Source organism: Perna viridis, chromosome 2, assembly GCF_037379345.1.
Source record: "Perna viridis isolate PV_CMFRI_1.1 ecotype Kerala chromosome 2, ASM3737934v1, whole genome shotgun sequence".
Lineage (NCBI taxonomy): Eukaryota > Metazoa > Mollusca > Bivalvia > Mytilida > Mytilidae > Perna > Perna viridis.
In genome coordinates this window covers 59,537,604-59,551,293 of record NC_142446.1, presented here as the reverse complement: position 1 = coordinate 59,551,293, position 13,690 = coordinate 59,537,604, and the positions used below count along the sequence as shown (strand labels likewise).

Sequence of the window (13,690 nt, the reverse complement as noted above, 5' to 3'; positions counted from 1 at the left end):
TCTGGAACAGGGTTATGTTGCCACAAGATTGAAGTCATCATTACAGTTTTTTTATGGTCGTCATCATGAACTTGTGGATCGTTATGGTGTAGCCATCTGCACCATGAAAACTGATTTATTCAATGGGTCATAGTTTTCCTTTCCTCATTTGTCTACCCCGGACATGACTTTTTATGAGCAACTCAACGGGTGTTTCTAGAATAACAGAGGATGCTTACCCTACCGGTGCACCTGGTCCATGCTTCCAGTTTTAAGTGGAGTCTGAGTTTGCTTTTGTTACTTTCTATGTATGATTTTAGTTGCTTTGTGTTCTTTGTTGTGTATGTCTGTTTTCCATGTCTGGTCTTTGTTCCTGGATTACATTCTTTTGATTACCGCTATAACCTTGGTTCCCTTGATTACTCTTTTACAGAGTATGTCCTACACCAAATACACATACAGGCTGTATGTATTTTTCAACAATACACTTGTAAGTTTTGTCTCAAACAATGAAAAATTAATAAAATTGTTTTGTAAATATAGCTAAATGGCTGCCTCCCTGTGATTTGACTGCCCAAGTGCCCAACAGTATTTCTATCTAAGAATTAGAAGAATAGGATAATTTATCACCTGTTTGATACAATTTATTTGATTTGAAGTATTGTAGCCAAGACGAATTCAATAAACTCTTTAAATTTCAAGCAATGATTGTTTTACTAGAAATTCTGCATAATTCAAGACAATATCATTGTTAAGTACTTCTCCATCTAAGAATCAGGCAAAATGTGTATAAAGTGTTGCACATGAAATAAAAATACACAGAGATTTTAATGCATTACCCAAGTGTTTATACCTTATAACCTCAAGAAATAACTGTCAAAGTGTTTGTAAAATTTGCCTTTTTAAGATATTGACAGTTCAAATTTAGTCAAAATGCACTATGGAAAAATGGTGGGAAAATTTTTCCAAACCTTTTCCTTTTATAAGCAGTCAAAAAATATCTACATCACCAATGCTTCAGGATGAATTTAAGTAGCTTTTCAGTTGTTTTCTACATGTATTTTAATATATTTGAGGCAAAAAGGACCAAATTGAGAAAAGTGATGTGCCACTCATTGCCTTATTCTTACACAGAATAGTATTTAAATGTAATATGGAGTACAAAGGGATACATGTATAGCCACAAATCAGAAAAGCTGTCCTGTTAAACAGCTGATCTTTTAAACCATTCTTTAATGTTGAATTTTTTGTCATTCTCACATATTTCTATATTCCATCCATATTGTCATTCACCCATTTTCACTGTATATTTTGGTGCATTTTTTAAACGTATTTGTTAAACCACTGATATCAATTTCTTGTGTTGGGTATTTTGTCATTTTTCACTGGATGGACTAACAGAGAAAATGTTTTCACAAAAAATCACAGCTCCCAGTGAATGAGTTGGTTTAAAAATTGGTATGTGGCTTTATATGGAAAGGACATATGTAAAGTAAGTGGTTTTGGATGCTGAGAGAAAATTTTATTAGAAAAAACTCTTGTTCCATTGGATGGATTGATTTCAAATTTGATGTGTGACTTCCTTTTGATACATTGTTAATGATTTTAATTGTTCTATAATATCTATACAAGTGGGGTTATGTTTAGCACAACAATGTGTTTTACTTCATGTTGACACAATTTTCAGTCGAAAACATGGCGGCCATTACTAAACATAGAACATATGGGTCTGACACCAATAGAAAGCTCTCCAGTTCAATGAGGTCTAATTTTTCCCTGAAAATTTCAAGTTAAACTATTGACCCATATTAGAATTATTGCCCTTTAATGCCATTTTTACAATTTTTCTAGCTTTTGGGTATTAACATGAAAGTTATAGAAGTTGCCTTATCGTCCAAAGGACAAGACCTTTCATCAGTCAAAATTTCAGAGAAAAATCTGTAGCCTTTTATTGAGTTATGGTCCTTGAATGTCCCTCAGGATATCTTACCCAGAACTCATGTTTGGATTTTTTATCTGTCTACAAACATGAATCCTGTTACTGAAATAGTAGGGGTCAAACAGACAAATTTTGATGAAATTTTTGGGCATACCTCTTTTGACAGAAAAAATTTCAGTACTTTTTGTTAGTAAAACTGAATTAAAGTGAATATAGTTGCAAATCTATAAAATCCAATATTCACTTACTCTCATTTTTGAAAACATAGTCTTTTAGACATTTTCACCCTTAGAAAATTATGGTTAAAAATGTCAGTACCCATTTCTTCAAATAAATGTAAGAGAAATATCATAAAAAATAGAATGTTTTGTATGAATGAAGTATCTAAAAAGTACATATTATGTTTTTTAAAATTGTCAACAAAACTTCCAATTATGAAAAAAATAAAACAGTAATGTAATTACTTACACACTTAATCATTTGTCTAAATGTTTCCTGCTTTAACAGATACAAAATTTTGTAAGATTTTTTGTGACATATTGCATATATTTGCTGCCAATTAGGAAAAGTAAAGAGGGTGTCTTTAAGTGAGTATAGATATCTGCTGTTAAAGGTTTTTACATTCAATTACATTTATGTGCTCCTATGACCTTTTTTTAGCCTTAGGTGTGAAGTCCTATATTATATTATTGTAGCAATTGAATAAACTAAGCAAGTTGAGTGAAGAATGGACAATATTTCAAGAAAGTCTGAAAGAAGCTGAGGGAATGCTTAAGAAACACAAAGATATTTTCAAAACAGGTTTATTAGTCCAATCAGAAGACTTTAAAAGACAGGTTCACCTGATGTTAGAGAACTTTCAGAAGAATGGTCCTTTTACAAGTACAACTGGTTCTGGTGAGGCTTTAGAGGCTGTTAAACAGTATGAGGAGCAACTGATTGCCTTTAAACAGACTCAGCAACAGATACGAAATGGTCTCAATATATTTAAAATTGACCAGCCTCCTAGTAAGGAAATAGCATTCCTTGAAAAGGTAAGTGTCTTATTTGAGTCCAAACAACATTTATTTAATACATTGATAAAGAATGACATGAATTTTCTTTGTAGATGCATATTTGTCCATTCTTAGGGAAATATAATATTTTGATTCCTGTTAACCACCAACAGACTAAATACCATCATCATGGATTTTTAATCATAATTCTGTAAAAAATATCATATCATTTTCAGGTCTAAATTGGCTGCTACTCATATTTAGTTAAGCATTTTAGCTCACCTGTACCAAAGATCCATAAGAGCTTACTTTGTATCAGTATCAGCATTATTAGGGTGTTTTCCTAAAAAAAATGGTGTCAGTTATGCAGATCAGGCAACAAACATGGCTGGATGACTATTCAATGGATATCTCAACAACTATGAAAGAAAGAGTTGCCCTCTTTAACTCTCAAGGTGGAGTTGTAGTCACCCCCAAAATAGCTATAGGCTTTCTAAAAGAATCACAGTTATATAGTGCTATTGCTTTGTGTGTGGTCAGAAACCAGCATTTTTTATATTCAGACAATAAATTGAATTGAAATGTATATCTCATTGATATATACCAAAAAAGGTAGGATGGAATTAATTTGTTTTGAAGGTTCTGATTTGACCAATTTAGAATTCCCTGATGTCCAGTTAATAGGTAATAAATGAAGGCTGGGATTGATTTTGGACTTAGTGATTGGTATTGTTTTGGAATTAACGGCTAACAACAGACCACTTTGATTCTTGTCAATACCATTTATTCTATCAAACATTTAATCGCAACGCAAAGTCAGAACTACTGGTATTCAGGGTTTGACTTCTGCTGTTATAACAAGCTGTATCCTTTCATTTTTTTTTCACCATTTGAAATTGTTTCTATTTGAATGTAATTATATAGCTAAAATAGAGAAAAAGTATAGAAACTGTTGTGTTTTAAGCACTAAAATCCAAGAAACAAATTTAAAATAAGCTTAAATTTACTTTTTGAAGTATTTAGTAGTTCTGGTCACAGATAGATAATGTGCATTTGACATGTAACAAATTGGATATAGTAAATATGTCAAAGAATAACATATTAGGGTCATATGGCAATAAATAGTCCAGTTGGTAAGAAAAATATTGAAACTGAAGCATGGCTGAGGTTTTCTGAATTTTTTAGGGACAACAAACTGGTCCATATTTTGCCATTTGATCCTCAGCAGATATGCTGTATACATGTTTCATGAAGTAACCTCTCATCAGCAGAATTAGAATCAAATATATAGGAAAACCTTAATCCAAAAAAAAATTTGTATACTAGAGGTACTCAAAACTAAAACCAAATTGAAATAGTATGCCAAATTAGACATCACAGAGAGGTTCTACCATGTGCAATACAAGGAACAAAGCCTCAGTGTTTTAGGTATTTTGAAATTTGTAATACTGAAATTTGGATAAATATTGTAAGTAAAATCTTTGGGGCAAATGTAATTTACTCTGGAATATTATTTTGGAAGAGGTACTTTTTTAATTCATGATGCCAATGTGAGGCAATCCAAATAACATTATATAATTGACCGACAAGTCAAAGAAAGTAAGCAAATAATTTCTCTAGTTTGAAACATAAATAAGTACATAAGAGCAATTATATATTCACAACTCTGAAAACATTGTGTTGCATTTCATGTTTTTAAAAACTTCTCCCCCCCAAAGAACCACTTCTTCTTACTTTGTTGAATTGAAATAAATATGTATTGAGTTCTCCCTATCATTTTGTAATTTGCTAAGCCCTTCTTGCTTGTTGTTTCCCCCTCCCCCCATGAAACGATGGAGGGACATGGTAATGGCATACTTGTTAACAGTTCCATAGACACTATCTCATGTGGGAGATATTTACATAATAGCGAATTTCACAGAAAATACAGTAATTTTATCCAAAAAGCTTCCAACAAATCTTATATTTTTAAATTTGAGTTTCTAAACCGTATTGTTGAAGTCTCCCCCTTATGTGGGAAGGTTAACAGTTTTTTTGTAATGGTAGGCCTCTGTCTGTTCATAAGTTTTGTGAACACAACTCCTCTAAAATTGCGTGGTAGATTCTGTTGATATATGGTTTGGTGTATTGTTAGGCAGTGTAGATGTACATACTACACCACCAATTTGATTTTGCAAATCTAGTTGGAAATATGTGACTTAGACTATGTTTCAACAAAAAGAAAACTTAGTGGACACAGCTCCTCTGAAACCTCTTGATGGAATTTTTTGTTATTTAATATGATGTACCCTTATTGTTATAAAGTTCAGATGTACACACCATACCCCTATTTTGATTCTGTGCATTTTGTTTAAGTTAAATATGGGACTTAGACTACTAATTATTTTCAGCATGTTTCAACAGTAGAAAACTTTGTGGATGCATCACCCCTGAAACTTGTACTATAATGTCTGAATCTTAACCATACATCATTTATCCATTACTTCTGAATTTTAGTATTTTAATCTTTCAACTTCAACAACATGCATCTTCTCTTGTTAATATATTTCATAAACTTAATTTGCCAGAGTGGGGGATATATGACTTCTCGTAGCTATCTTGTTAATCTAAATTCACAGAAAATGTTGCTAGCTTTAATTATTGTGATTTTCTTAAATTAAACCAAAAGCAGTTGTACCTTTTTGAAATAAAAATGTCATTTTTGTGGTACAGTACCTGAACCAATCCATGCAACAAAAATTGTGATCGGTCATCGGTCGCCGATCAGTTTCCGGTCAGTCATCTATCCATCAAAACGATCCAATAAACTGGTGATGGCATCACGTGACCACAGACCGGTCACTGTATTTTACGGTTTTATTGTTTTCTTTGTCAATTTGACACATATTTACATAATGTAATAGATTTAAACATCAATTTATACTTTTACTTTACATTTCTTTTATTTCAAACAAATCTTACATCATTTTACATAACAAAACTGTGATCAGATTTGTCACTGGTCATTGGTCATCGATCTGTAAGCGATCAATTAGTCAACGGTCATCGATCCATCAAATTGTTGCGCGGATGGGTTCAAGGACTGTAACTAACTAAAGGATCAGTTTGTTGCATCATCTAATTTTTTTCCCAGGATTTACAGTACATTGAGGATATTTGGTTGATTAACAAAGAATGGGAATCTCTGTGGAAGGATTGGAAACTCAATAAATTTGTTGACCTTCATACAGAAGATATGGAAGAAAAGGCACTAGATCTACATAAGAAATTATTGAAGTACAGCAAAATGCTTTCAGTGAGTTTCTAATATAGCATGGTTTATTGTCTTATATCCCTTTACTTTTTAGCTCACCTGGCCAAAGACCATGTGAGCTTTTGCCATCACTTGGCATCCGTGGTCGTCGGTTGTCGTTAACAATTTTTCAAAACTCTTCTTCTCTGAAACTACTTGACCAATTAGATGTGGGGATTTATGATCCATCGAAAAACATGGCAGCCATTACTAAAAATAGAACATAAGGGTCAGTCAGTAGTTTTTCGCATGTATCTCCAAAACGGTTAGGTTTAGCCAAATTTTGACAGGGGGTGTAAAAGTGTTCAGCATGATCTGCGGTCAAATTTTCATTTTGATCTACTAAGCCATGTTGGAGTTATTGCCCTTTTTCAATGTTTTTTGCTATTTTTTTTTGTTATTCTTTCAAAAATCTTCTCCTCTGACACTATTTTACCAATTGAAACAAAACTCGGTATAAGTGTTCCTTGGGGTATCCTGCATAGAATTGATCCATTGAAAAACATGGCCACTGTTACTAAAAATAGAACAAAGGGGTCAGACAGTAGTTTTTTGCATATATCTCCAAAACCGTCAGGTTTAGCCAAATTCTTTCATAGTTGAAATGATCCTTATTTTTAGGACTACAAAAGTCTTCAGGCATAAAATTTGTCAGACGCTTTCTTATAAGAGTTATTGCCCTTGACAGGGGAAAATGACAGGTTTTTTTTTTACAGTTTTCAGTCAATGTCTTGAAAACTGTGATAGATTTAGACTTTCATTTACTTATAAGTCCTATCAAAGTTTTCTTGAGTCAAAACTGTTGGACAACTTCTTGTTTAATTTATTGCCCTTGAAAGGCAAAATTCAACCAGGTGAGCGATTCATGCTCCTGGGAGCCTCTTGTTCAGATTTAGCGCCTAAGTAGTGTTTTTTTCTTATTTACTTTTATTATTAAAATATTCTTGTTACACAGCTGATCTGCATTATATAGGAGGAGGAACAGATTTAGCTTGGGTCTGAGTAGGAATAATGTCCATATTTACGTTGGCTATGAGAAGAAATATTGTCGCATTCTAGCTTGGATATGAGTAGGAATAATGTCCAGATTTACCTTGGTTATGAGGAGAAATTATGGCCAGATCTATCTTTGATATGAGTAGGAATAATGTCCAATTCTTGCTTGGCTATGAGGAATAATGTTCAGATCTATCTTGGATATGAAAATAAAAAAATAATGTAAAGATCTAGCTTGGATATGAGAAGTAAGAATGTCCGGGTCTACTTTGGATGTGAGGAGGAATACTTGCCAGATATAGCTAGGATATGAGGAAGAACAATGTCAAGGGGATTAAATTGTTGATCTTTATTAACATTATGATAATTGATATTAAATAGTGGTGTTATGGAAACTTTTGTAACAGATTTCTCAGCTTCTGCTGAAAAGATTGCTTATATATCGGATACATTGCTTTAGCATGATTCTTGTTACACCTTTCCAGGTTCCTTGCTTATCTACTTCTTGTTTACCATAATACGACTTGTAAGCATGAAGTTTTTAAATGCCAAAATTTGACAGAGATGGTTAAGTGGGTGTATTCTTAGCATGACTTAGCATATAACATTATTTTCTCTTTTTGCAATCATTCTGAAATAACAGTTGTTAGTCTTGTAAATTCATAATATATTTTAATGTTAACAAATTTAAATTAAATAATATATTGATACAATTTTCTGGTCTAGAGTTTCACTGGCCAATAAGTTATGGAAAATGTTTCAAAAAGTTCAGTTTTTTTTGCCCTGATGAGCAAAACTACCTTATCCATTGTCTGAATGAAAGATTCATTTTTAGGACAGGAACTGGGAAGTTGTAGAGACCAGTAAGAATAGAGTGGATCAGTTTAAACGTACCATGCCACTTGTCAATAATCTGAAAAATGGGGCATTAAGGAAAAGGCACTGGGATAAAATACAAGTATGTTCTTTTTACCATAATTTTTTTTCAACCATTGAATTTTTTTCTACTTTAATGTAAGTAAATAAATTTGAATTGTGAAAAGATACAAAATCTGGGAAGCGTTTTAAAAGCACAAAAACCCAAGAAACATCTTTATATTAAGCTTAAATTAACATTTTTTTGTAATTCTGGAAACAAACAGATACATTTATTGTGTGTTTAACATACCTGAATGCAATACACATATAATCACAGATATCCCATTTTAAGTTAGTGTCAATATATTTACAGAACCTTCATGCAATTGTTTATTTTTGATTATTTATAGAATGAGATGGTAAAGGACTTTGATCATAAGTCAGATGAGTTTACTTTAGAGAAGATTATAGAGTTTGGCTTTGATCAGTATTCTGAAATGATTCATGACATCTCTGATGCTGCCACTAAAGAGCTTGTAATAGAACAGGTAACCATTATTTTTTTTTATGTAGTAGTCTTTGTAAAAATGTAAAGTCTGTAATATGTGATACACGCCAAAAAGGCTTTACATTTTAAATTTTGTTATGAAGTTGCTATTGTATTTTAGTGTCATTTACAGAGTTATCTCCCTTAATTTTGAATTCTACAGTACATTCTATATAATTTTTATCTCCTAAGAACAAGGCTTTTATGAACAGCCAAATGTTGATTCTGTTTTCTGTAGCATTTAAAAAGATATCAAAAATAAAAATATGTAGGCTTTCCAACAATGAATCACATTTTGCATGATTCTTATCTGAAATACTACTTATGTACATGCTTATAAAGTGGTAAATCTGATGCTGTTACCACTGTTACTTATTAATCCAATTATCAAATATACAGCCTAACTAATATACACAATTTTATGATGGAATTTGTGCATAATGGTTATGGTACAAAATAACTGGTTATCTTTTGGAGATATTGGCTGCTCTGCATCAGAATTTGGATGAGCAGTTATTACTTATTACTGTGACAAAATTATATCAGGGATTCTTCAAGAACATCATAACACTTTTATTTTGATTTCATCAAAAGGCAGCCATATTATTTTATTACAGTTCATAATTTTCAACATCACAAAGTCAAAGTGTTAGAAACAAAGTATAATGATTGATGTGTTTATGAATAGGGTTTAGCAGTGATAGAAGCAGTTTGGAACTCCACTGATCTTGATATTGTACCCTACAAAGAAAAAGGACACTACAAACTAGTGTAAGTCATCATTCTTGTTTTCTTCCACAAATACATGGTGTACTTTATTTTGTGTATTATATATTTTGTCTGTGATTTTAAATCCAAGCCCACAATATTGGGATTCTGTGTCCTTGCATTCTCAAAACAATAGGAATCGCACTGTCTGTCTGTATGGCCATGTTAACTCCTCTGAAACTGTGTGAAGGATGTTAATGAAATTGGAAGGGCATAAAAGGCTTCAAAACCAATTGTGTCATTGTGCTGTTGTCATCTTTGTTGTCATCCTTATCTTTATCCATTACATTTTGTCAGAGTATAAGTATATGAATCCATAGGAAATTGTGTTACACAAGGTTTCATACCATGGAGAAAGGTTAGGATTAATTTCTGAGTTATAACTATAACCATGTAGTACTTAGAGGCCTCAAAGAAGCAGTAAAATATACCATTTTCCCCCCTACAAGTTTAGTGATCTCACTGATATTATACTAAAAGGTTGCTTACACCTTAAGTCAGGCTGCAATTAGTTATTTGTATAATGTCCTGAATCATTTAGGAATTCATATTATATCACCTTTTTCCTTTTTCATGATTTTTGTCTCATCAAAAATCTTTTTTAACTCCAAGTATCTCCATCTTAAATATTTTATTGGATGAAGTCATTCAATAGTACATAGATGTGTAAGACACATTTAGAAACTTCATAGTGTTTTAAAATAAGTGAGGTTTTCAACAGGACTTCTGATATCAATATCCTGATTCAATGGATTACAGAACAAGTGAGGTATATTTAGCTGGTATATATTACAATGTGTGCAACTTTATGTTTCAACTTCTATTCTGAGCAACTATCTTTTTGTATTGTCTTGATTTTACTGAGAATTTTAGATTTAGAAAGTGTTGTACCCACTATTCTCTATTTTTGTTTTTTTTTACTGTGATTTGCCTTCCAGGAGTGTAGAGAACATCTTTCAGTGTTTAGATGAGAACCAGATACAGTTATCATCAATGAAAGTCTCCAGGTACATGAAAGCATTTGAAGTAGAGATAGATTATTGGGAAAAAATCTTGTCCAACATTCTAGAAGTAGTGGAGATTCTGTTACTTGTACAGAAACAATGGATTTATCTTGAAGTAAGAAACTGTTTTTTTAGAAGACACTTTAGTTAAGAAATAATAAATACTGCCACATAGTCATCCATTTAAGGCAATACAAGAAATGAAGAATCTAATTGGTAAATGTGTCCTTTATCAGTTAATGAAAATGTAAGATTTTAAGCTATGTACTATAAGTATTACTAAATAACTAACATGAAGAAATGAATGTAAAACAAGGTATTGTTTGAATTCAGAATTATTTTGGAATTAATGTAAGAAAATGACAAAAAAATAAATTTGTAAAACTAACCCTTACTAAGGGGATTAGTCATGCTGGCATGGCTAAGGGGTAGGGTTAATAGGATAACAAAAGTCAAGGAAACTTCTAAAGTAATAATACCTTCCTGTAAGTATGTTTGATGCATGCAACACCACAGTTACTTATTTACAGAATAGGGAAAAATAAAAAAAACTAAAAGTACAAAGAAAGTATTTCGGTTCATAATATGACTTAGTTTAAAAATTTATTGTTGTTTTAAATGAGTTTTTGATTTTGAAATGTTATTACTATCATTTTGATAGGGTTATATGACACACATTATCTTATAAATGCACATGGAAAGTTTTAATCAGCTAGCCAGCTGGAATTTTGTTTTTAATTACAGAATATATTTCTTGGTGAAGATATCCGTAAGCAACTTCCGAGAGAATCTTCAAACTTTGATGAAGTGAATGTAAAATGGAAAGTTATAATGAATAGAATGCATAGGGACAAAAATGCACTCAGGTGTACTCATCATGAAGGTAAATAAAATTGTTTTACTGGACAACTGTATAAACTTACAGATTCTGATTTAACTATTACAGAGTGAGAGTTAGAGATAGAATGTTTGTTCAATAGCTTATGTAGGTTCTAACTATGATCTTCACAAGCTATTGATATGATCAACTGCAAAAATTATGCAGCTGTATAATGGTATGGGGCTATCATTGTCATCATCCGTATTTTCATCTATAGATTTTTGGTTTTAGTGTGATTACATGAACATTAGATAATTGTTTTAACAAGGTTTAAAACCACAAAAGGAAGCTTGGTATTGATTTTTGGGGTTATGCTCCAACCCCTTTTGATTTAGGGGCCAAAAAGGCATCAAAACAAGTATTTCAAAGAATTAAACTATTTAACTCCAGAAACAGATATGGATATCTGTGATATAGTTCCACAATATTCTATACCACAAAGATCATACTAGGATTAATTTTGGGGCTTGAGACTTGAAAATCTGTTGGAATGAGGGGCCAAAAAGGGCCTGGAAACAAGCATTTTCCTGATGTCCAGACAATAAGTATGCAAAAATGAATGAATTTCTTTTAAATTGTACAACAAAGTGCAACACCTCAAAAGAGAGTGGGATTGAATTTTCAAGTTGTAGATTGAGTGAATTAAGAAATAGGGGTCACAAATTCTTTCCTGTTTTTACAATTTTACTTTAAAATCATGAGTCTGTGTAGAAATACAAAAATGTGGTTCTAATATAAATTATTCTGTTACAATCCATAAAGTTCAAAATTTAATGAATAGTAGCCTCCATGAACAAAAAAATTGCATATAATAACTTAGATCTACAAGCCAAGTTTCTTTAAAATCTGTTATTTGACAGTAGCCATATTGGAAAATTGAAACCATATTCTCTTTAGTGTTCAAGTATGGAAACATGAATATTGTGAAAATTACATGACTGAATTTCTCTACTTTAGTTATATAAAGTCAGTTTCTATCATATATAGATGGTAAAGGTGACTGAAATATTTACACATATACAATTGATTGCCTTGAATGAGTTTGCAAAATGGTTGACACAAAAACAATTTACTGAATGAAATTATAACTGGTGGCTTAAATTTAAACTTTAAAACACAATATGTCCTTGGGAATGTAACATAGTTTGATTCTTTTTGGCAATTTTTAACATTGGAAGTTGAGACCATTCCTGGAGTAAAGTACCACTCACTCTGAATCTTTAGCTTTATGGGTTTCTTTTGTTCTTCTGTGATCCTGTGTTTTAAAACTTTCTAGACATTTTCAAAGAGATGTACATTGTCCACATGACAAGTCCACTACCATTTTGAGAAGTATTTAGCTACTATTATTTTTTTTAATAGAGTCATATTTCTCATTATTCATTTTTCCACCCACAGCTTTGTGCATTGCTATACTGTAGTAACAAATACAAAGCATTCTTGATGCACTGTCACCTCTGACACCAAGGCACTCGGGTCATAATCATTCAATGAATTTCCCCAAATAATGACATTGTTTTTTCCCCAACACAATTTTTGTCTTATCACAAAAAAAAAATTGGATTTCTAGTGTTTTGTCATATAAAGGAATTCTGTGTATTTTAACTTGTTTATTTTAATTTCATATGTATTTTTTTTATTGCATAGGGCTATTGGAAGAGTTACTAGAAATGAATAAGAAGCTAGAAAATATACAGAAATCTTTGGAATCTTATCTAGAAACTAAAAGAGGAGTATTTCCTAGATTTTACTTTATATCTAATGATGATCTACTGGAAATACTTGGTCAGTCAAAGACACCTAATGCTGTACAGCCCCATCTAAAGAAATTGTTTGATAATATAAGAACCTTGGAAATAAAAAAAGAGGTCAGTATGTATTTTAGGATGCACTGAATATAGAATAAAAACAAATTTCTGTGGTGAGATTGGTGGACAAGCATGCAGGGCTTGACAAATGTTATGATGCCTGTATATGAAGGTCTATGTTTATTATTCCTTGTATCAGAAATTTCAGTCTTTAACAAAATTATTTATGTTGTGCTTTCTACAGACTTTCGATGTTATATCAGTGCAAGTGTTTCTTACCTTTGTCTAGTGTTAAAGCCTGTTGATGTATACATCAAAGGGACCAAGTTGATATAACTGATGATGGTTATATAATCTGATGTTTTGGTTTCTAATCATTTTGAAAATAGACAAAGCATCACATCGCTAGATGTTTTATGTTAGTCAGTCCATTTGTAAGCAATTTCAAATCTCCAGTTTTTAGGGTATATTTGTTGTTTCAAAGCTTTACACCTCTTTCACACATAGTACTAAACCTTCATTTACATGTAAATGTTGATAAGTACAGTACAACAGAAACAACTTCGCAAATTTGCAAATGAGTAGCGATCATGCCTTGTGCATTTTTTTTTACATCCTGTATAA

At 31.7% G+C, this 13,690-nt stretch overlaps 1 protein-coding gene across 3 annotated transcripts in view; it reads left to right on the top strand.

Annotated features, from left to right (window-relative positions):
• Positions 1 to 13,690, top strand: part of LOC148626283 (dynein axonemal heavy chain 2-like) — a 117,778-nt gene that overhangs the window by 40,986 nt on the left and 63,102 nt on the right. For all 3 annotated transcript variants that reach the window (XM_088570163.1, XM_088570165.1, XM_088570166.1), the window contains exons 23-30: positions 2,614 to 2,952; positions 6,047 to 6,208; positions 8,037 to 8,159; positions 8,470 to 8,607; positions 9,295 to 9,377; positions 10,313 to 10,493; positions 11,123 to 11,261; positions 12,906 to 13,126. In XM_088570163.1, coding sequence (XP_088426289.1) covers positions 2,614 to 2,952; positions 6,047 to 6,208; positions 8,037 to 8,159; positions 8,470 to 8,607; positions 9,295 to 9,377; positions 10,313 to 10,493; positions 11,123 to 11,261; positions 12,906 to 13,126 — 1,386 coding nt within the window. The remainder of the gene's footprint in view (positions 1 to 2,613; positions 2,953 to 6,046; positions 6,209 to 8,036; positions 8,160 to 8,469; positions 8,608 to 9,294; positions 9,378 to 10,312; positions 10,494 to 11,122; positions 11,262 to 12,905; positions 13,127 to 13,690) is intronic.